The sequence below is a fragment of the Danio rerio genome, chromosome 14 (assembly GCF_049306965.1).
Source record: "Danio rerio strain Tuebingen ecotype United States chromosome 14, GRCz12tu, whole genome shotgun sequence".
Classification (NCBI taxonomy): Eukaryota; Metazoa; Chordata; class Actinopteri; order Cypriniformes; family Danionidae; genus Danio; species Danio rerio.
The window spans coordinates 30,209,631-30,233,087 of NC_133189.1; the positions used below are offsets into that span (position 1 = coordinate 30,209,631).

A 23,457-nucleotide genomic window follows, 5' to 3' on the forward strand; every position below is an offset into this window, starting at 1 on the left:
CACATGATCGCAGAACCCAGCAGCCAATCAGAACACCGCATTGGAACCCCCCATCCTATCATAATTCGTTCTGCCGTAAACCCCCTAAAATTACCCAACTGAAAACGTGGGTGAAAGAAATGATCATAGCAAGTTTGTCTGTCCCGCACGTACGTGAACTATGTGGTGAGCCATTGCGCAGCTGCCGATGCTGACCGTGTTGTTACTGTGCGCATTTTTGTTTGCGAAACTATGAGTTACTTGGTGATTTCCGTGCACATTAGAAACTGTACACTACAAACATTCAACTGCCAATGTAAGTCATTTGAGAAAGCGCCAAAGAGTAAAGAAAAGAAAGAGTAGATGATTAAGAAAATGTCAACAAGTCTTCATCTAAAGCAAGACAAGACATTTTGTACTGTGTTGTACTCATTTATGTAATTAGATAATTAATGACAGGGCTTTTGATTTAATTAAAATTATTATTGAAAGTTATTTCTACAGTTATATAGACATAATATAGCAATATTCATATATAGCAACATAACAATTTTTTCAGCCTCAGTAATGACCTAATGTTATTTACCGAAAGGTTTGAACAAGCAAGTAAAGAGTCATCGAGTAGTAAAAGATGGAAGAGACAGATTTTTTTATTTTTGGGTCAACTATCACATTAATGTCTTAAATATATATATATATATATATATTTATGTATATATATATATATATATATTTATGACATATATATATATATATATGTCAAGCCCATAGTCAGCATGATGAAATGGGGTGGTTCTTTTTCTCAAAAGTGGAGCTTTAACTTTCCTCATTCAAAATTTGGCCACTTGAATAATAAAAAATTAAAACAGAATAATAATAATATAGAGCTTCATAATTTTAGATTTTATTTGAAAATTCATGGATAACAAAAATAGCCAATTTAGCTTTCAAATTAATTTTAATATGGGCCTTTCGCGGTGCTTCAAGCCTTTTTATAGGTTTATTATATCAAAAATAAGGTTTAAGATTTAGAATAAAAGTTAATTGTAAATGTTTTCTCTATTTAACGACAATACAGTAGGTCAGTAGTGAATTTTCACAGTATGTCTGATAATATTTTTTCTTCTGGAGAAAGTCTTATTTGTTTTATTTCGGCTAGAATAAAAGCAGTTTTTAATTTTTTTAAAAAAGATTTTGAGGTCAAAATTATTAGCCCCTTTAAGCTAAACATTTTTCGACTGTCTACAGAACAAACCATCATTATACAATAACTTACCTAATTACCCTAACCTGCCTAGTTAACCTAAATAACCTAGTTAAGCCTTTAAATGTCACTTTAAGCTGTATAGAAGCGTCTTGAAAAGTATCTAGTCAAAAATTATGTACTGTTATCATGACAAAGATAAAATAAATCAGTTATTAGAAATGAGTTATTAAAACTATGATGTTTAGAAATATGTTGAAAAAAAATCTGCTATCAGTTAAACAGAAATTAGGGAAAATAAACAGGGGTGCTTATAATTCTGATTGTAGTTAGAATTGAGGTAAAGTTGATTTTACTTATTTTACTTTCACACATTCAGAATTACATTTATTCTTTGGAAATTCTGAATAGTGAAATCCTATTAGCAGCCAATTATACACAAAATTGTTCACAGTGAAATAAATAGTGCTAATGTTGTTTTGTCATCCTTACAAGTGATTTCAAACCAAATATTCAAAGTACCATGGTAAACAATATGGGGAGCATGTCACAAGTTGTCACTGAACGAATGTACGAATATAAAACCAACTTTACCTGAATGTAGTTCAACTGCTGTGAACTGCATTGTGATTTGTAAATGTGAATATATTGAGATAGGCTATATTGTCCGTTAGGGGGCGTCATACAACTCATCATAGTACAAAAAGTTAAAAAGCGAAACAGATCATTTACGTATTATATTTAAGCCAACCATCAACCAAATACTATTATATAAGAACTCAGAACAGCTTTATGGAAATTGTGTGTTTAAATAAATATTTCCAGTTTAAGATGATTGACTAAAGATTAACCTCTTGGCTCTGTTCATATTAGATGAGAATAAATAAGATTTAGCTGTTTATTAATTGCTGTATAAGTGGAAGAGATAGTTCATATAATATCTCAAACTAAATTTAAAAATAATATAATTTTGTATGAATCAGCCCAGCATGTTCAGATATATGTGTGTTATATGTGTTTGCATATATATATATATATATATATATATTAATAAATGACTTATAAATAAATGCCTTAACAGAAAAATCCCTTTATGCCATGATTTTAAGAAGACATAAAATACTCTATAAGGGAAACAGTGCAGCCATAATTAATTATCATTTTAAATCTTTGTCACTGTATCCTTCAAACCACAAGGTTTACCAATTTCACAAGATGTAATAAAAATGATATTTAATTATTTGTTCTTTTTTATATTTAAATATGTGCAAGTAATAATATGTGCTGTTTCAGTTTTACATGCATGTATTCATATTATGCAGAAAAAAAACAGACATTATTTTACTAATTAGTGACATTTAAGTTTCACTAAAAATTGTTTTGTTTTAAAAGTAAAGTATTTCATCAAAACACATTTATATTTCAAATCCAGTATACTATAAATGTAATTAAAAAAGTATTAGTCTCAACACAAAGACTTCGACTCAACATACTTAGGTTTTGAAAATATGTAGTTTCTGACATTGAAATAGTTTCTGACATTGATAGTGACCGATGAAGTGTCTCATAATTTTGACAAAAAGCAAGTACAAAAATAGGATATTTCTGATTGATTTCTGTTCAATAATGTTAGTATTTATTGTGGGTTTTGTGCATTCTGTTTTCAGGGTTAATAAGGAGTTTAGAAGAGCGTTTTACTCCTCCTCCCTGCTGCTGAAATGGGCTGAACGGTGCACAGTGTTCTGGCTGGAGCTCTGCCATTGTTTGAGATTCCTGATGTGAGTGTCTGGCTGGAAGGGTAAGCCTGGTGACTGGGTAAATCCTGCTCTCTCTCTGCTTTCCCATGACTCCATCTCCACTGAGACCAGTAACTCTTTTCCAGTTTTCCTCAATCAACACATGCTTTCATTTTTTTAGTTTGCAATATAACATACCCTTTTGATTTAGAGTATAAACTAATAATGTGAAATATTAGAGTTTTAGCATATAAACCAAACATTAAAAGTATAATAATTGCCTTGCTATTGAAATTATCCAACATTCGAAAGAAAATTTATTTAATTTGTTGATGTTTTTCAGCGTTTTATGCTTTTCAGTCGACCAGCAGTTGAAGTAGCCACACTGGCCTGGAGGCTTAAAATAATCCTTTAAACACAGGGTTCTCAAATATATATTTTAAAATGCTAAGGGAAATTACGTAAACATCCACTCCACCCTTGAGAAAACTACTAACATATGTGTTCCAGATTTTCAGCACCACAGTGTATAGAGCTCCAGCATTGTTTTCTTTGCACATTTACAGTGTTTATGTAGTTATATATTTACATTTATATTTATATTTGCTTCTGTGCTAAAATGACCTTGGCTGCCTGAATGAAACAAATGATCTGCAAACATCATGTTTGACAAAGTACCTAAGGCAAACATTAAAGTATAAATGGGTTATGTGGTTATAAACCTGGGGCAAAACATCAAGAATAATGGAGAAATGTATGCAAAGATTGGGTTTGGACATTTCAGTAGCTTTTATTTATGTAAAGAGATTCATAGTGCTCACATTGTGGCAAATACTGCAAATGTATGTGAACATGCTAGAGGGAGAAAAAAATAAAAATAAATCTCATCCGGCGAGATTCTGTCCTCTTCAATTCAAATATTATTTCCTTTTATTATTCAGCTTTAAAAACACTCAACATTTGGCCCTGATTTCTGACAGGAAAAATATGCAAATAAAAAACATCAGCCTGCAGATATTCAGGGCTCAAATTAAAAGACTCTTTAAAAAAAATCAAAAAGTAAATCCACCACCAAAGAGTGCAACAAACAAAACTAAAAGTTTATAAAGCAAGCAGAAAGAACATTTATTTGGAAACTTTATTATTTTTTTTTTTTTGTACATCTCCACCATCCAAACTTACAATTCAAGCCCTGAATCTGAGTTTTTAAAAGAAATTGTAGATCCAAAACAAAAAGTGTATCTTGCAATATACATGGTTCATAATATTTAACTCTCTTGTTTGGCTGACATCAGCTAACGTAAAAAATTGGCCAGTATTTAATCACTTGTTGTGATATAGCTACAGTGTGAACTGTGCACTTTTTTAAACATTTTGAATGTTTAGTGGTATATGCAGCTTGTTAGAAATCGCAATTAGCACCTTTACTTTGATTTTAACTTAAGGGTTAGCACCTCCCCCCAATAATAACTAGGAAGCATCAATGGAAGACGTCCTTAGATGACAAGGTCTTTGTCGACATCCTCTGAAAGCAGAAAAGAGACTAAGTTAGCAAGGAATTTTTGCTGTGTATACAGTTGTGTAAACTACTTAAAATATCAGAATTGTATTTAAGCAAAACATAATACTTGTTTTATACTGTAAACAACTGATGACATTTCATTTGTAATTTAGATTTTTTTTCAGTACAAAGCAATAAGGTTTTCAGAAATACAGATTAAGTCAGAATTATTAGCCCCCCTGTCAACCCCTGTCAAAATTTTGGAAAAACTTTTCTAAACATAATAGCATAATAACTTATTTCTAATGACTGATTTATTTTATCTTTGCAATGATGACAGTAAATAATATTTCACTAGATACTTATCAAGACACTTCTATACAGCTCAAAGTGACATTTAAAGGCTTAACTAGGTTAATTAGGTTACCTGGGCAGGTTCATAAGTTATTGTATGACAGTGGTTTGTTCTGTAGACTTTAGAAAAAAAATCTAGCTTAAAGGGGCTAATAATTTTGACCTAAAAATGTGTTTAAATTAAAAAAAAATATTTTATTCTAGTCGAAATAAAACAAATAAGACTTTTACTAAAAGAAAATATTATCAGGTAAACTGCAAAAAAATTCATTGCTTTGTTAAACATCATTTTGAAAAATATTTTAAAAAGGGAAAAAAATTCAAAGTGGGACTAATAATAATGACTTTAAGTGTATATTTACATTAATACAACACAATACCGATATTTTCGTCTTATTAGTAAATTTGGTAGCAAAAAAATCGACCTATCCATCCATCTATTCATCCATCATAAAAATCTTCATATTTACAGTTATGAATTGCATTATGGGACTTTGTTCTCTGCTCTGTCAACTTTGGATGTTGAAAATTCAACTCTGTAGTTGTATTGAAATGTTAGTAGTTTGAAACAATATATTGTATAAGAAATATTGTACTTAGAAAAATGAAAGTCTGAAAAATAAAAGGAAAATTTCTGGCAGAGTATTTTTATGTTTTTGTACCATAATTTACAACACCAGTCCAGGCAGTATATCACTTCAAAAAATTAAAAATGTAAACAAATTCTTTTAGTTTTTATTATTATTATTATTATAATTATTATTATTATTATTATTATTATTATTATTATTATTATTATTATTATTATTATTATTATTATTATTATTATTATTATTATTATTCAAAATATCAAAATATTCAACATTAAATGACGTTGGACGAAAGATCAAGGTTCCATAATCCAATTCGAAAACAATTTGATAAATACCACTAATACCTATCTATCTATCTAAAGAGAAAGATATGCATCTATATGGGTCACAGTTTTGTGTATTTATTAATCATATGTTTATTTCAACATTTACTGATCAATTATTAAATAATTCAAAGTTGTTTATGGTACTATTATTTAATTCACTGTGGTTTAACAATGGCTAAAAATATTTTTACACCTTAACCAAGATAATGTATTGTTCAGATTTTTTCTGATGCCACAGTAAAACATCAGCTAACATTTACCTAATGGACCCCTATTGTAAAGTGTTACCCATAGATAAATCATATGATCAGAAACTCACGCTCTTTGATCCCGAAGCAGTTTGCCCACTCCTCCAGAGCGATGTACTTGTCTTGGTCAGCATCGCACTGCTCAAAGAAGCTGGTGGTGCAGTGCTCCATTGGGATAAGAGGAGCACGCAGAGGGGCCAGCTCAGTGTGGGACAGGAACCTGATGAAATGTATAGAATATATGTAAATGAAACTTATAGAATAATAGGATGAAACTAGCTAAAATAGTTGTAAAAATGAGACAGCATACCCATCAATAGGGTGCTGGTCAAGCTGGCCAAACTGCCAGTGAACGGGGAAGATGTACATGTTGTAGTTCTTTTCAAAGTCCAGGGCCAAAAGGTCCAGAGAGTGATCACCAGCCTGAAGCCTCTTCTCATTCTCGTAAATCTTCTTCACCTGCAACAACAGGATAAGGTTTGCTGGAATTTTAGAGCCATGTGGGTTTAATTCCCATACAGAAATCTGACATGTGGTGATATATGGACATCCCAAAGGGCACCTTTATGTCAAAATGACATCAAATTGACATCAAGTATGATGTTAAAAAACATGTCAAAAATGCAAATTGATTTAATGCCATTTTGATCACCAAAATAATGACACAAAAATTATTATATAATAATATAAGGAAAGTTTTATTCATCTGAAAGCTACGATTCCAAGTTAAACTTTACACTCGATTCTATATTCATAGTATGCATGTAAACCATCTTGATGCAATCAAATTGACATCTAACATTGACGTCGAAAACATATAAAAACTGTCCTGTAATTCAGTGTTTCTCAACCACACTTCTGCAGAAGCACCAACACTGCAAACCCAATTCATGTTTTTGATGTCTCCTTTGTCTGTCCCACCTATTACAGGTCTTTTAGTCTCTGCTTATGAGTTGATGATCTGAATCATGTGTGTTTGGTTAGGGAGACACGGAAAATATGCAGAGCTGGTGGTCCTCCAGGAACGTGGTTGAGAAACACTGCTGTAATCGATTTTGGCTTTTTGTTGCCAATGCTAGACGTCAATTTGATGTCATGTTGACATTAAGGTAGTAAATTAAAATCAAATTAAAAATTAATTATCATAATTTATAATTGACTATTTGCATTTATTAGATTTTTCTAAAATAAAGTACATAAATTCAGATTCCTTAAAATAGCATAAATAGTTTAATTGTGAAAACTATTATATTTTATTTCTCTGTTATTGCTGTTACGTTGAGTAACTACTGTAGTTTTATTAATAGTTTAGTTTTCTATTTTTTCTATTTTCTAAATCAGATGTCTTTAAATTGTTATGCTGAGTTAAATGGAAAAATCAGCTAGTCAAGCTGCATCATAAAGGTTTTTCAGACTGTAAAGAACACGAAGTTGAACTTACCCTGAGTTTCTGCTTCTCGGTGAGCAGGTTGTTGTCCTCATCACGCTCATACAAAGTCACCAGCACGTTCTTCAGCCAGTCTCTCATGCGCAGGGGGAACTCATTCAGCTCATTCTCCAAGCAGGGAGCGATGTCTAAACAAAAGTACACACAATAAAGCAATCCATTTCAAACAAATAATAAACACAAACAGCATGCCAGTGCTCCTCCTGTGCTGACATATACCGTAGTATTATAGCCTAAAAGGGGGCAAATTACAGCCCTCTGGCTAATATTAGTGTAATAGCTGTTAGGGCTTAATTCGTTTACGCCAGAAACACATTTAGCGAGTTTCTGACTGAGACACCCTGCTTAGCGATGAGACAACGACACAGCAGGAGCTCCATCTGAGCCCTTCACTCCCGACTCATCCCATCAACTGTACAGCGGTGGTGGATCAGGCAGATTTAAGGGGATTCAGTGTGCTTTGTGCAAGCTCGGGCTCGTCCTGTACTCAGTGTTTGGAGAGGGCAACAGGGACGCCTCAAAGCTACAAGCCATCAATCACTCCAAAGCACTCAGCATTGATGGCCGGGTTTGTGAGTGGTCTGAGTTTTACGCTCAAAGTCTGTGCGAATCAGGGTCAGAAATTATTGGCTTGAGAAAAAAAAATGTACATAAAATGTACCAAAGAAATTGCCAAAAATTCACCATTAGACAGAGTTGTCTAATGTCACATCAGAGTAATGTTATATTAAATTTCTTATGTTGTTAGGCTATGAGCATTCTAACCAATCACACGTGTTTCTGCTGATGTTTTGATTGCAGTAGCCAATTATCATTAATAACAAAGTGTTTGATTATTTACCAACGGGTTTTGTCCGTGTGGTCAAATTATGAAGTGCATTTTTCTAAACACTTAACGTTTTTAAATGTATTCTATATTTTAAAGTTATTACTCACTATAGCAATATCAACAGCAGTTATTGATACTATACTTATAAGGAAAATATCTATCTTTATAACTTTATAAACTCCTATCACTGGTTTCCAGCAACTGCCATACTTTTATGTTTACTGTCATCACAAATTGAGCCAGGATATTATTTAATATTACTCAGATTGTGTTTGCCTGAAAGAACACATAAATAAATCTTAAATAGGATAGTTTGATAAATAGGGAAACATTTTATCAGTTTAATTGTGTATAATACCAAATTTAATGCTGTATTTACATATTTAACATAAAATATTGTAAAAATACATTTAATTATAATCAATTAAACACCTTTCATAGAAGAAAATGTATTTAAATTCTACATTGTAAAGCCCAAACAGTTAAGCTTACTTAAACCGTTTGAGGAAACTGATTGCAACAAACCCTTTAAGTTCAAAAACTAATCCTAATGAATACTCTTAACTTAATCCATTTGAGTAAACGAAGCAATTTGAGCACAGTAAAACTCAATAAATGAAGAGAACTCAAACCAACTGAGTACTGTAAAACTCAAGTAAAGGCAACTCAAACTGTTTGAGGAAAAATTGCTATAAACCATTTGAGTTAAAAAAAAAACTAATCTAAATGAGTACTGTGAACTCCATTTAAGTTGAAGTAATGAGGTATTTAATTAACTCATTACCTTCAACACTGAGTTCAAATCTCTTTTTAAATGAGTAGAATTAACTTTCAGTCAATTCAATTGTGAGTTAACCACACTCATTTCATTTGGTAAAGTTGACTGTTGGGTTTTACTGTTTACTGTTGGGGTTTTTTTAGTGTATAGTTTGAACATTTCCCACTTCTTTTTCCACAGGTATGTGCTCACATTTGCAGGGTCCGATGTAATCCATGTGCAGCTTGTGGCCCTTCTTGGTGCCCTCCAGAGAGCATTTGGTGGCAAAGAAGTGGCAGGAGGACTCGTAGGTCTTGTTGTTAGTGCCGCAGACCTGTGAAATAAACAGCGTAAATGCGAGCAGCCAGAAATGCCACGGATGTCAGGAGACTGACAGGTTTGAGTTCCCCCACAGTATTATACTAATGTTTTCTGACGTTATTTGCCCAATACATAAGGCAACGTTTCAATCAAGCTGCTGAAACTGTGTGCATGTATTCTTCTAGGCATTGCTGTCACCATACGGAAGTGAAATGAAGGGAATGAGAAAAGACACGCACATGCTCGAAGTCTCCGATTGGAGCGGGGCAGGTCAAAGGGTCCTGGCACACACACATGGGCTGGTTGCTGTCATCTACCTCACACACTTTGCCCTTCTTGCAGTGATGGTTTAGGCAGGGGTCTAGCAGAAAAAAAAATTCTTTAATGGCATACTTGAAGTCAGAATTATTAGCCCCCCATGAATTATTAATCCACCGCCCCCGTTTATTTTCCCCCCAATTTCTGTTTAACAGAGAGATTTTTTTAAACACATTTTTTAACATATTAGTTTTAATAACTCATTTATAATAACTGATTTATTTTATCTTTGCCATGATGACAGTAAATAATATTTGACTAGATATTTATCAAGACACTTCTGTACAGCTTAAAGTGACATTTAAAGGCTTAACTAGGTTAATTAGTTTAACTAGGCAGGTTAGGGGAATTGGGCAAGTTATTGTATAACGATGGTTTGTTCTGTAGACTATCAAAAAAAATAAAGTTGAAAGGGGCAAATAATTTTGACCTTAAATTGGTTTTTACAAAAGTTAAAAAACGCTTTTATTCTAGCCGAAAGAAAATAAATACGATTTTCTCCAGAAGAACACATATTATCAGACATACTGTGAAAATTTCCTTGCTGTATTAAACATCATTTGGGAAATATAAATATATATATATATATATATATATATATATATATATATATATATATATATATATATATATATATATATATATATATATATATATATATATATATATTTCAAAGGGGAGCTAACAATTTTGACTTCAACTGAATATTCTAAATGGTCTTTCAGTCTACTTTCATAGCCCCAAATTATTTTTTTGTTTTGTTATTACTTACATCAAGTGTTTTTGATATGCATTTTAAACTTTTTAGTTATTTTTTATGAATTTGATATAAAAAAACATTATTTTGTATTTTATTTCTTTAAAAAATCTTTTTCAGTGTATTGTAATAATAATAAAAATTTTACATATATTTTTGTTTATCAATAATATATAATAATATGTTTTTAATTTATAAATAAAATGAATATATAATAAAAAAAATTATGTAAATAATATTAATTAATTTTATTATATTTATTGTATTTAAAAAATAAATTGTTAGTTATTTATTTAGTTTGAAGTGTTATTCTTAATATAATTTCACTAATGTGTAATTTTGTAATATTTTAGTGTATATAATATGTTATATCAAATTATATTACACATTATAATATATATTTGATTTTAAAATACATTTTGATGTATACTAAGTTGTGTTTCAAATAGTATATTTCTTTAAAGTTTACATTTAAAATGTTGTTTTTAAATGTATTTTTAAAATCTTTAGTCTAATATGTAATTTATAATTAATGTTTAATTTTATTTAATTTTTTTTCAAAGAGCATATTTTGAGAGTTTTCTTTAAATAATATCATTATTTATAATAACAATATTTTAACAATATTGTTATTATCCAAATATTAATAATAACATGTATTTATTTGTTTGTTCGTTCGTTCGTTCGTTCGTTCGTTCGTTCGTTCGTTCGATCGTTCGTTCGTTCGTTCGTTTATTTATTTATTTATTTATTTATTTATTTATTTATTTATTTATTTATTTATTTATTCATTCATTAATTCATTCATTCATTCACTCATTTTCCTTCGGCTTAGTCGCTTTTGTTTTACACTGCAAAGCCGAAGTTTTACACTGCAGACTGTAAAACTTATGCTGGATAAGTTGGTGGTTCGATCCATACACACTCATTCACACACATATACTATGGCCAATTTAGTTTATTTAATTGACCTAAACCTAAACCGGGGTTGGGGTTGGTGGGTTGGCGCAGCACACAGAAATGCCAACTGATCCAGCCCGGACTCAAACCAGGGACTTTCTTGCTGTGAGGTGACAGTGCTTACCACTGGGACACCATGTCGCCTTTGTTCATTCATTCATTCATTCATTCATTCATTCATTCATTCATTCATTCATTTATTTATAAAGGCATGTGTTTACAAATGTTTGTCCTCTAGTGGATTTACATTTCTAACTATTTTGTGGTGGGCATGTGGCTGGATGACTGGCACTGGCATCAACCAGCTCCTGTTTAACTATAGTCTGTCTGAAAATATAATTACAACTGTCTACTTTTGACTTATGCACAGCCTGTTATTACGCTTGTTCTTCTATATAATCTACACACAATATCACAACTTAACTCACGAGGGACAGCAGACATGATGCACACAGCAGATAAATCTCCTAGTAGGAAAACAAATCTGTATCACTGTAACCTTAAACACATGAAAAATGAACTCACTCTCAGCAATAACATCCTCCACGACCTCAATGGCTTCATCAAACTCTCCGGTCTCCACCTGGACTGGGTTTATTCCCACTTCCAGCTCCTAAAATGTAAAAAAACAGAAAGTATTATTGGTATGGATCGTGTGCAGCCATACCCAGTTTTAAACACAGCTTTCCTCTTTTATGTGAGGAAAATATGTAAAAGCTGAACTTCAAAAGCATAAGTAAGCGAATGACCCACATTACTGACATCTGTGTGCACATGTGGCGAAGCAATGAATTGTAATTATTCCCTTTTAGATATATTTTCAAACTTTTATGGATTCCAGGCCCTCAGGGAATTAAACAGGAAGTTGCATACAAAGACATCTGGTCCCATAATGAGGTTTATTTTTGGACTTGACTTGGCTCCTTAAGATACACTCAAAAATAAATAAATAAAAAAGGAGATGCACTTAAATATTAATGTAATGCAGGGTATCCACGAGGCCTTAAAACGTTTTAAAATGTCTTAAATCTCAAAAACTAAATGTTAGGCCTTTAAAAGTTTTCAATTTGCTGAAACTGTTGCTTGTGTTGTAGGTCTTAAATCTTTTTTGAATAGGTCTTAATTTTTCTTTGTTAATGTATAGCTGCTCAATTTGGCCATTACTAACATTCCGCCTCAATAAAACGTAACTTTTCTATTTAAAAATGTTCTATGTTATTTTTAATAGTTCTCCTTGTAATAACTGCTGAGGACACTGACCTGGACAGATATTTGTGCATATTTAGTTTATTATTGTTTTTAAATTATATATAAAAAAGTTTCATTTTAACGAAAGATTATGTTAAAAACAAGTGTATGTATAAAAACTAGAGCTTGCTTGTTTTGAGACTTCATTTAAAACATGCTAAGAAATAACTATTTTTATAACATTTTTCATTATGAAATTTTTAGTATTACTGTACAGTTAAATGTATTAAACTACAACTTTTTTGATAGGTCAATTCCATTGGGCCATTAGAAAAACACCTTAGCATTTAGCCTTGTATGAGTCTAAATTTACATTTATAATCGTCTTAAAAATGTTTTTAAAAGTCTTAAATTTAACTTGGTGAAACCTCCAGAAACTCTGTAATGAAATAGTTACCTCTTCAACAGCTGGCTCCTCTTCAGTCTGAAAAATGAATTTAATATGGACTTTAACACATTTAATTATAAAACAACTTTACTGTGGATGTTACAGAAATAAAAATGCTTAGTTTTGATAGAAAACTTGTTTTAATTTCATATTTTGCCATTCAAACAAAAGTAATCATTGAAATAACATCAAAAGATTTTATTAAATACACATGTATTTACAGTTTGGAAACAAAAACATTTAAGAGGCTACACATTCAGTTTTTCTGGATTAACTGAATGTTAGTATTTGTTTCATTCTATAAAGTACTTGCTGGTTTGCTTATTTGTTGATTTTATGACAACTGGTAACAAAAATGCAAATGATAAATCAGTGCTATTCTACTAAATTGTTCATTCATTCATTTTCCTTTGACTTAAGGCTGATTTATACTTCTGCGTCAAGCGTACATGCTTTGGCACAGCCTGTGCGCGTTCACATAGTCCTCACCGTGGCTAATGCCGATGCTGATGCGCACCTCTCAAAAAATTTAACTACACGTCGCAACGATGCATATCGCAAGCTCTGTGATTGGTCGGCTTAGTACCGATTGCGAGCATGGGCAGTGCTAAGGGCTGCAAGCTGGATAGAGCAAATGTTTAAAAGCATCGAAGGCCCTTGAAGAAGCTTCAAATGGAAACTTTTGTTCTGTGTTTACCTTATGATTAAAGTCTTTGCTTGTCTGCTGGTTCCCATTACAAAATGAGCAAGTTTTAGCTACTTCAGAAAAAACTAAATACCCATGAAGAAACTTGACAAAGTGGAATGTAAAAACCAGCTAGCATATCAGAAGTGTAATTGCAGAGTAACACAAACAACTCGCAGTATAAATGCACGTTATAAATGTGCATAGTCACAGTTATCAGGGGTCGTCACAGCATTATAAACCGCCAACTATTCCAGCATATGTTTTACACAGCGGATGCCCTTCCAGCCTCAACCCAGTACTGGGAAATACCTAAACACACTCATTCACACACATACACTACGGCCAATTTAGTTTATTCAATTCACCTATAGCACATGCCTTTGGACTGTGGAGGAATCCGGAGCACCCAGAGGAAACCGGAGACAACCCGGGGAGAACAGAATAGAAGAAATGCCAACTGGCCCAGCCGGAACTTGAACCAGCGTTCTTCTTGGAGTGAGGCTAACAACTGAGCCACCGTGTCACCCCATTCTACTAAATCTTGATTTCTTAACTGTTCTAAACTTAAAAACATAGGAATTGTGTTGTCTAAAAATTTAAACATGCAACCTTTTTTATCGTTTGTCAAAAAATGCTCTAAATTACAACCTTGTTGCTTTAAATTGATTTGGAATTTCATCATAAGTCTACAGAATACAACCAAAAATGACCCAAACACATAACTATAAGCTGTTAATCTAGAGCATTTTTAATCGCTCTCCTTTTTATCGCTGCATCTTACTTAAAATGATTAGAATTCATTTGTTTTTGTCATTTTTTAGCTTTACTTACTGGAGCTGCCAGAGTCTTGCCAGCGAGGCAGAACAGGAAGAAGATCCAAACCCTCATCTTGAGTTTCAGCCTAAGCAAAAAGAAAAAAGGAATTCCTCAGATTAACTCCCACAGCACCCAAAGCTCAAGGTAATCTTAAGCATACAGAGCATCACATGATTATATTATTATTATGCACATAACTAGTGTTATCCTGGAATGAAAGGGCTGTAGAAAACAGAAACACACACATACATTGCTTTCAACCCTATATACTCCTGTGGTATCAGTCCAGCTGTGGCTTGAGATCAATACCGTAACAGATCAAGACCTCAGCGGCTGAACCACACGCGTTCAGGCCACCAGACCTGCTCTGTATTCTAGACGACAGAGAAGTAGCCTACAGAAGTCAGTCTCTACAGACGCTGAAGCTGATTGAGATAAGAGCTCTGTCTGTCTTTGTTCTGCTGGCTCGACTGCTCACCTCTAGCTCAAAGAGACAGACTGATGTGAGATGTTCTCCTTGAGCAACGACACTTTCCTGCGGGGCGATACGGGCTTTTTGTCTGAAAGCATTCGCTACCTTGTCCATTTTCTCCGTACCAGAGATCTCTCTTCCTTTTGGTTGCCTTGTCTCTTTCTATCAATATAGATATGTTTTGTTTATGGCTGAAAGGTTCAAAGCAGTCATTGCAGCAGTGATCAAATCTTTTGACATTTTCGGGTGCACTAAAGATAAAAGATGAAAGCTAGACAGTATTGTTTCCCTGTACAAACACAGATCCGGTACTAGCTACAAAAACAATAGACACCCTGCAATTTGTGAACATGAAAGGCATGATTGTGATGCTTGCATACAAACTGCTGTAGGTTTGGCTGTTGAAATGATGGGTTATTGAGGAAGTGTCCGTCAGTTCTTGTAATAAGTTTGATGAATATGCATCGTGACATATTTGGACTTTATAAGTGATTTGGATCCGAGCTAATTCCCTCCCCTCAAGCTGTGCTGGGTCTGTTTGTGCTTGAGTGGGTAATGGGTGGGATCACCTCATATTATCTGCGCATTCATAATTGGCTGAGTTGTAAAATTCTTATGGGATTTAAGGAGTCTTCTTGAAACCATTGACCTGAAAATAATTTGCCCAGCAACTGCTGAGAATCTCCTTGGCTTGTTGCTCAAGGTTGTGAAATTCCTTGTTTTGTCAAGAAAAAAAAACCTTGAGGTGAGATGAGCTCATAAATTCTAATGAATATGAAAGACCTCCTTCTAGTGACATATGCCAAACTTTTCTTATAATTTTATCTACTTGGGGCTAGATTTACTAATGGTCTGTGTTTCTTTTAACCTTTTTAAACCCTGTTAAAAAAACTGCTGTCAGAATTCACTAAAGGGAAGGATTAAAAAGATGTGGACGCCAGTGACCTTATACACTGTAATAAACGATTAGTTGACTTTACTATCCTTGAATCAGAGTAAACCATTAGCATCTCACATGAAGTGATCAAAGTGGTTCAATAGGTTTCCTATTTAAAACTTGTCTCTACTGTAGTTATGTTGTGTTCTAAGACCAATGAAAGATTAATCATACTCACAAGGAACAAGGAACTTGGTACATAATGGCTGCAGCAGGCGCAATAATGTTACACAGTGGCAGTACCTGAAATTAGACCCCAGCTGGGTAACTTCCAATGTTCAATTCAATTTAATTCATGTTTATTTCTATAGCGTTTTTACAATGTAGATTGTGTCAAAGCAGATTAGCATAGAAGTTCTAGTAAGCTAAAACTGTGTCAGTCCAGTTTTCAGAGTTAGTTCAGTTCAGTGTGGTTTAAATTTCACTACTGAAAGTCCAAACACTGAAGAGCAAATCCATTGATGCACAGCAACACAAGTCCCAAGCAAGTCAGTTGCAATAGTGGCGAGGATGAACCTTCACCAATTAACGAAAGTGAAGGAAAAAAACTTGAGAGAAACCAGGCTTCTATGTTAAATCAATGTCACCAAAGCTAAGTTAGTGTAGTTGCAGAGTTGATGAAAGTTAGCTGATTTTCTGGGCATTATAATAACATTGCAACATCGCCAAATTGGCCTAGAAAAAAGCTACTTTTTGTTTTTGGTCAGTCTTAGTACACAATGTAACTACAGAAGATTCAAACTCTTTTGTCATTTTTTAGCGAGATGATAATGATCTAATTTGATTCAATGATTTATCCTAGCTAAGCTAAAAATTCTCCTGCCAGACCCAGAGATTAGCTGACTGGATTCAAAACGTACAATTTCATACGAAAATGTATGATTTTAAAAAGGAGGCGTGGATCCCCAACCTCACCCCTTACTCCAATCGTCATTGTGTGATGAGCAAATCCTACTAAATTGTACGTATTAGATCGTACAAATTCCCACGAATTAGCCACTAAATCAAAAAGTTACGAATTACTATGAGATTGCGTTGTATTTACTGACTTATTTTAAGGGAAGTAACTTATTGTTTTTTAAAATGTTACATAGGTGTTAACTTTTGAACTTTTTGACTTTTTGTGTGATGGTCCTTTCCCTTATTTTTATTAGACATGATTGTTTAATGTAATTTAAATAATCATTTTAATCAAATAAATTATAATGTAATTTAATGTCTCCCTAAAATTATGGCTTAGATTATGTTAGTAGTAGAGTGCCTATATCTGAATATCATCGGTTCTGCTTGTTTGTGACCCTTTGCGAACATTTACATGACAAGAGCATATTAAAATATACATTTCCTTGTGCTTTTGCAAGTAAATGGCAAAACATTTGCAAACACAGGTCAGCAAAAAATTACAAACAATGCTGTATTATCAATGCCAGGTCAGTTGGCCATGACTAGAAAGAAACATCTGCATGATGTCACTGTTTTCACAAAATCACATTGATCAATACTTTACAAGTTGTCATTTCATTTTCAAGTCTTAAAAACACTGTTTAATGGATAAAAAAAAAACTATGGAGTAAACTAATTTTGCATAACGAAATTTAGTTACGTTTCCTTGTGAGAACAATAACATTCTTACACGATTAGTGGTTTGTTGCAACACAAAATTGACTCAAATATGGATGAACCAATTGTTGTCTAATGTAATGGAAATGTAATTGTAAAAATAACCCAATGTTGGGTTTGTCCATATTTGATCCAACGCTTGGTTATGACAACCCAGCATTTAGGTGTATTTGAATAACCAATTTGGTCTCTGTCTAATTTGCCTATTCAGTATGTTATATATGACATTTAATCTGCACCCCTCTACAACTGACTGCATGGGTAAATGCTGATTTGCTTTCATACAATCAACCTCTGTCACTGCAATATACAAAAAAAAAATTGTTTTTTCACAGTAATCTCTCTCAAACACGCCAGAATTCCATAGATTAGATTACATTTAGCCTATTGTTGCTATTGCTAAATTTACCGTAGAACACTTGTTTTTAAGTGCATGAAGCATGATCTCTTGTATTTATCACATGAAAACTGTGTAACCAGGTGCGTAAACCCTTCAATGGCTGTTTTCTTTGGAAAAATAGCTTGTTCCTTATGACTTGAGATGCCCCATCTCTCTAATGCACCTAGACATGGAAAACTACAGAGACTCTGTCACTCGTTGACATTTTGAAACTTGGCAGACAAAGAATCTTTTCACTTTCTGTCAAACAAAAATGCCCTATTTTCACAAGCTGAAGCTGTGTGAGTCATATGACGAAGGAAGCAACTCGACATCATGTCCTGTATTTAATTTGGAGGTCCGCTCTGTACTCTTCAGGCATCTTGGCACATTTATGTAAGTCACTTTCTTTGGCTAAACTAAAAAATCTATTACTCTGGTGGAGTCACTTTAGAGCAAAACAACTTGTTTTATTTGGAAGGTCACTTCCAAAATCAAACATCTCTGAACCCCAAGGTATAAAGGATGCCTTTTTTACCCAGTGTTTAATTTAGAGTTTAGTTAGGTAAGCAGGTTGTGGGGCGTAAACCCCGAGCAAAACAGCAGCTCAGTACTCTGCTTTTTCATTCCCTTTTTTTCTTCCAAAGAGTCATTTTCCAGAAGCTCTGCAGACGCAGTTCTCTCCCTCTCTGGAGCGACAAAACAGGTGGCTCAATCTCTAGACAAACAAATGAACTGCAAAAATGTATCCACCACATTTGAATTGCTGCCAACTAATCTTTACAGATTTAAATATTAAACAATACATGACTTCTGATTTCTTTAACAGACATCACCCAAGGTAGTTTTAGTATATATTTAACACACATAGACACAAAAAAAGCCAAATATCATCATCAGTGCCCAGCACTGGGATTGAGAATTTGGCATGGTGGGCATGCTTGATTTATGGAGCAGGAAGCCACTTGGCATGAGGAGTAAACCTCTGCATGAGCCACCTGTCCATTATGACACAATTACTTCCCTGCATCTGTGCAATGTTTGGCGCTAAACAGAAAAACAGCCTCCTTTTTAGCGAAAGCCATCTTGAAGCAGTGAACCTGCCACATGGAAAAAACATTTAACATGACAAAAACAAATCTGCGCTGACATGCTAACACTAAAACGTGATCTCAAATCAACACATCCTTAGATTTCTGGTTTCACAGGAAATGAAACCTCTCTGTAACCGTATTGTGTTTTCTGCAGAAACAAGGAATTGCTATAAAGCTAAACAAAGTGGAAGAGAGGATATTTTATCCTGTGTTGAAAAGCAGCTGTACCAGGACCTCTGAGACAGACAAAGGACAGTCAAAAGAGAGTGACTGAGCAAAAAAGGATCCGTGTAACTTGAGTTAACAATCACCTGACCTTTCTAAGTGGTCAGCCCTTCCCCCAGCGCTGTGTGTAAGTTAAACCGTTCTGTTGTTATTACTACTGCTTCATCCCGAGCAACCGTCTGTGGGAAAGGAAATGAATTTCACCCTATGAATAAAAGTGTATCACCTTGAAAAGACCTTATCTTGTGGCCAATAAAATGTGACTTATTCATTTATATTCCTATCTGATCTTCAAGGTGAGCGCAAGCCACAAACCACTGCTGGAAAAAATGGGGTTAAAACTAGATTTGGGCTAATCCACATTCTTAACCTGATCTGATAGCTCTTTCCAAACTATGAGAGTCCTTTTTATATTTTAGGGAGCAAATCTTTACTTTAAAGAGTGTTTTTTTTATATATATATACTTTTTGGACTATTGTGAATGCATTGCAAATAGCTATAAAAAAGAACATATCTGATTCTCCCCCAAAACTGGATTATTTCACTTGTCTGATGAACATAAAAGAAGATATTTTTTAAAATGGCTTTATAGTATTCTTGTGTCTTATCACGGAAAATAACAACTGCACTATAAAAAAATTTACTATTAATACAAAAAGTTCTCAAGTAAATATATATCTATTTAAGAATGGTTAGATAGCCAAATACTTTTTTGCAGTTCTTCAAAATATCTTCTTTTATGGCTAACAGAAGAAACTAATGTAATAAATGATTGTGCTGGTTTGAAACAATTTGACATGAACAGATGGTATAATTAGCATTTTTGGGTTAACTATCCTTTAAACTAGTCAAACAATTCCCACACTTTTTGTTTCACCCAATGGCACATAAAACTTTTGATAAAACGTCATTTCCTACATTTTCTTATAAAGTTGGACTTTGCATGTTATCAACTTACACCTTCATGTATTTGCTTGTATATTTTAATAATCCACACAGTATTTTAAGTAACTATTATTGAGTTAAACTTGTGCTTTTAAGTTTAGTTCTAACATAATTTAAAAAAAATTATACCTATATTAACTTCGTTGAATGCTTAAAAAACACACGTTTAAAATATTGTACAAATGCATTTTAAGGTCAGTATTATTAGCCCCTTTAAGCTATTTTTTCGACAGTCTACAGATCAAACCATCATTATACAATAACTTGCCTAATTACCCTAACCTGCCTAATTAACCAAATTAACCTAGCCTTAAGCCTTTAAATGTCACTTTAAACTGTACAGAAGTGTCCTGAAAAATATCTAGTCAAATATTGTTTACTGTAAACATGGCAAAGATAAAATAAATCAATTAGAAATGTGTTGTTAAAACTATTATGTTTTGAAATGTGTTGAAAAAATCTTGTCCCTGTTAAACAGAAATTGGAAAAGACAAATCAGAAGAGCTAATAATTTTGACTTCAACTGCATATGAAATTCAAACTTGTTTGTATCGTCATACAAAGGGAAAAATAGATCTTAAAAACTTGTATGACATGCATCGGGATGCTTGAGAATTTGCTAGAAAAACTTTCTAACCAAAGTTTTACATAACAATACACTCCTCTGACAGCTGTGGCCTGACAGTTTGTCTTCTCACGAATCTTGTTTGTCTACAGCGGCGACATCTGCCTCATTTCGACAAGGTCTCAAACAGCTGGTGAAAAATCGGCATTGAAACACGCATTCCTTTTGATGGGAGTAATTGTAAAGGGAGGGTCTATAAGGCCGAGTCTATCTCCCCTCCCCCTCCATCCCTGACTCCAGCTTCACCCCTCCTGCTGCTTATGTGGCACACAATACCTCAATATTGTGCTGCTCGCTGAGCCCTACAGCTCCCGTTCTGCATCAAACTTTGAGTAAACAGCACAGTAAGGAAGCCAGTTTGATAAAAAGCCAGTTCACATTTAATTCACAAAGACTTTGTGATCAATAAGTGCAGAAAGTTTACACAAAATAACAGACACCTGCTTAGTGTGGATGTTGTATAAATACTTTAGTGCTCTCTGTAAAATCTGTGCTTTCAGGAGAAAATGATGCTTACAACTTTGAGATAGTTTGGAGGCAAATTCACTTTCAGAACTGCAGCAATTCAAACATTTTCAAAAGATCATAATAGGATTCAAGCTGGTACCCTAAAGCTAGATTTTGGTGCCTTACGTGTGCATATTAGTACCTAAAAAGTACAAAACGTTGACAATGACTTCTTTTGTATCTGTACTTTTGAGCATGTAGGACAAAAATGAAGCTACTGTTTGCTTTGACAATAGTTTTAACAGTGTTAGTAAATCAACGCTTGTTAGTTTGTTAGTCAAGTTTTTGGAGAATGACAAGGTGAGGCAAATGAAAGCTCTTACCTTCTGTCCGTCTTACAGAGAAGCCAGAGGAGAAGTCAGCTGGTGAAACTTTCTGAGAGAACTTTCTGAAAGCAGCACAAGTTCACACAGAAGACATTTGCTGTGGGCAGGTCCACTCAACCCCCTTCACTTGGGACGTCCCACAGTTAACTCTGTGTATCCAACTCACGTGGACCTTGTCGAACTTCTAAAAGTTCAAACTTTTAACATTTAGGTATGTGAATATTAACATCATCCTATTGTGCTAAGCTTGATAGCTTTAGAAAACTACAAATATCTATTTTTTATTTTATTTATTTATTCTTTTTTTAAACACTTAAAAGAAGATTTTTAGTGAAAGGGATAGCTCACCCAAAAATCTAAATGTCCTCACTATTTACTTTTTATGACTTTTTTCAAATGTATGTTAGTATTAAAAAAAAGCCAGAATACTGTGGAGGTCAATAGCTGCTTTCCCCCCAATATTCTTCAATATTCCTTCTTTTGTGTTCAACAGAAAAAAGAAACTCAAACCAGTTTGGAACAAGTGAGGAGTGGGTAAACCATGACAGGTCTTTATTTTCGTATGAACTATACCTTTAACTGATTTCAGTTTGAGCAAACACTGACAAACACAACAGGCTAGATCCTGATTTGTGTCTGAGCTACAAAAACTCTCCCTTCCAGCAAAATATTATTGAATTAGGCTTCATGTCAGATCATGTAGGTCAGTGTTGAATAGAAAGACTAATGCAGAGAATGAGCAACAAAGACTGAACTCATTTGGGTTTGTCTGCTTAGATGTGCCTATTATTTTATTGAAATTAAACTACCATAGCTTTAGTTCACCTTAAGTTTAAAGGTGACACTTTACTATTCCATAAGTTAATGTTAGATAATGTATTTACGGACACAAACAAGTGAAAAACTAGGTAACACTTTATTTTGATAGTTCATTTGAGTATTAGTAGACTAGTTAGTAGATAGTAGATACTGCTCCTTTAACAGAAATAACTGACTATAAGAAACTTTGCAAATACATGTATGCTTATGAACCCTTACCCCAACCTAACAGTCTACTTATAATCTAATGAGCATTGGTTGGCATGTAGATGCAATGTAACTTAATTTCAATAAATGGATTATCAAAATAAAGTGTGACCAGAAACTATTATTAAAGTATTTTCTCATCTTTGTTAAAGTTAGTTCATAAAAATAAAGTTTCATTTTTAGTCCTTGTGAAGTCGTAATGCATTAACTTATAGTGCATTTACTTTAATACATTTAATAATGCAGTAAATGTCAAATTAACTAACAAACTAAAATTAACTAATGGAAATGTATTGTATAATGTGAGCAGTTTAAAATCTGCACTGATAATTCCAAATTAATTAAAGATGGAAATTATAATTGACATATTTCTTCATTACTTGTAGTTGACTTATTTCCATAAAATACATACAATAAAAAACAATGACATCAAAAACTCCACCAAACATATTTTAATTCAAAAACTACAAAACAAACAACAATAAAATATAAATAATTAAAGTCTTTTAGTACAGTCTTTGATGTTATGTGTTTTTACGTGTGCTCTATTAACAGCCTGTAATTTACATAAATAACAGACGTTAAATTACAGAAATGTACCATAAAATAACAGATGTTAAATTACAGTAATTTATCGGAATTTTTATTTAATGTTCATCATTTTACGATATGTAATTCAACATATTTATTTAACATTTTTTTAAAAGCCCTAAAATAAAGATTTTTTTTGTTTTGTTTTGCAGTGTACAATAAAAATAAAACATATGTAAACCCATTACTGCCTGCTGCTAGTTGTATAATAAATATATTTTATACACTTTTTATAATAT

General features: G+C 33.1%; 1 protein-coding gene and 1 long non-coding RNA gene across 4 annotated transcripts; one reads left to right on the forward strand and one right to left on the reverse strand.

Moving 5' to 3' along the window:
* The first annotated feature begins 164 nt into the window (after positions 1-164).
* On the forward strand, positions 165-4,125 carry LOC141377524 (uncharacterized). Its single transcript, XR_012389767.1, has 2 exons — positions 165-295; positions 2,851-4,125. It is a non-coding gene; the product is annotated as an uncharacterized lncRNA (long non-coding RNA).
* On the reverse strand, positions 3,685-21,665 carry sparc (secreted protein, acidic, cysteine-rich (osteonectin)). 3 transcript variants are annotated; one of them, NM_001001942.1, is given in 10 exon segments: positions 3,689-4,444; positions 6,013-6,161; positions 6,252-6,400; positions 7,383-7,516; positions 9,188-9,308; positions 9,535-9,656; positions 11,856-11,943; positions 12,976-13,002; positions 14,486-14,555; positions 21,599-21,652. In NM_001001942.1, coding segments are annotated over 9 exon segments (876 nt in total). In that variant the 5' UTR covers positions 14,543-14,555; positions 21,599-21,652; the 3' UTR covers positions 3,689-4,415.
* Between the last annotated feature and the right edge of the window lie 1,792 nt (positions 21,666-23,457).

Coding starts and splice junctions, on each gene's coding strand:
- sparc (XM_068213159.2), bottom strand. CDS start 14,542: ATGAGGGTTTGGATCTTCTTCCTGTTCTGCCTCGCTGGCAAGACTCTG. Junction 9,657..11,855: donor GGAGGATGTTATTGCTGAGA/GTGAGTTCATTT, acceptor TTTTTCTGCTAG/ACCCCTGCCTAAACCATCAC. Junction 4,445..6,012: donor CTGCTTCGGGATCAAAGAGC/GTGAGTTTCTGA, acceptor TTCTGCTTTCAG/AGGATGTCGACAAAGACCTT.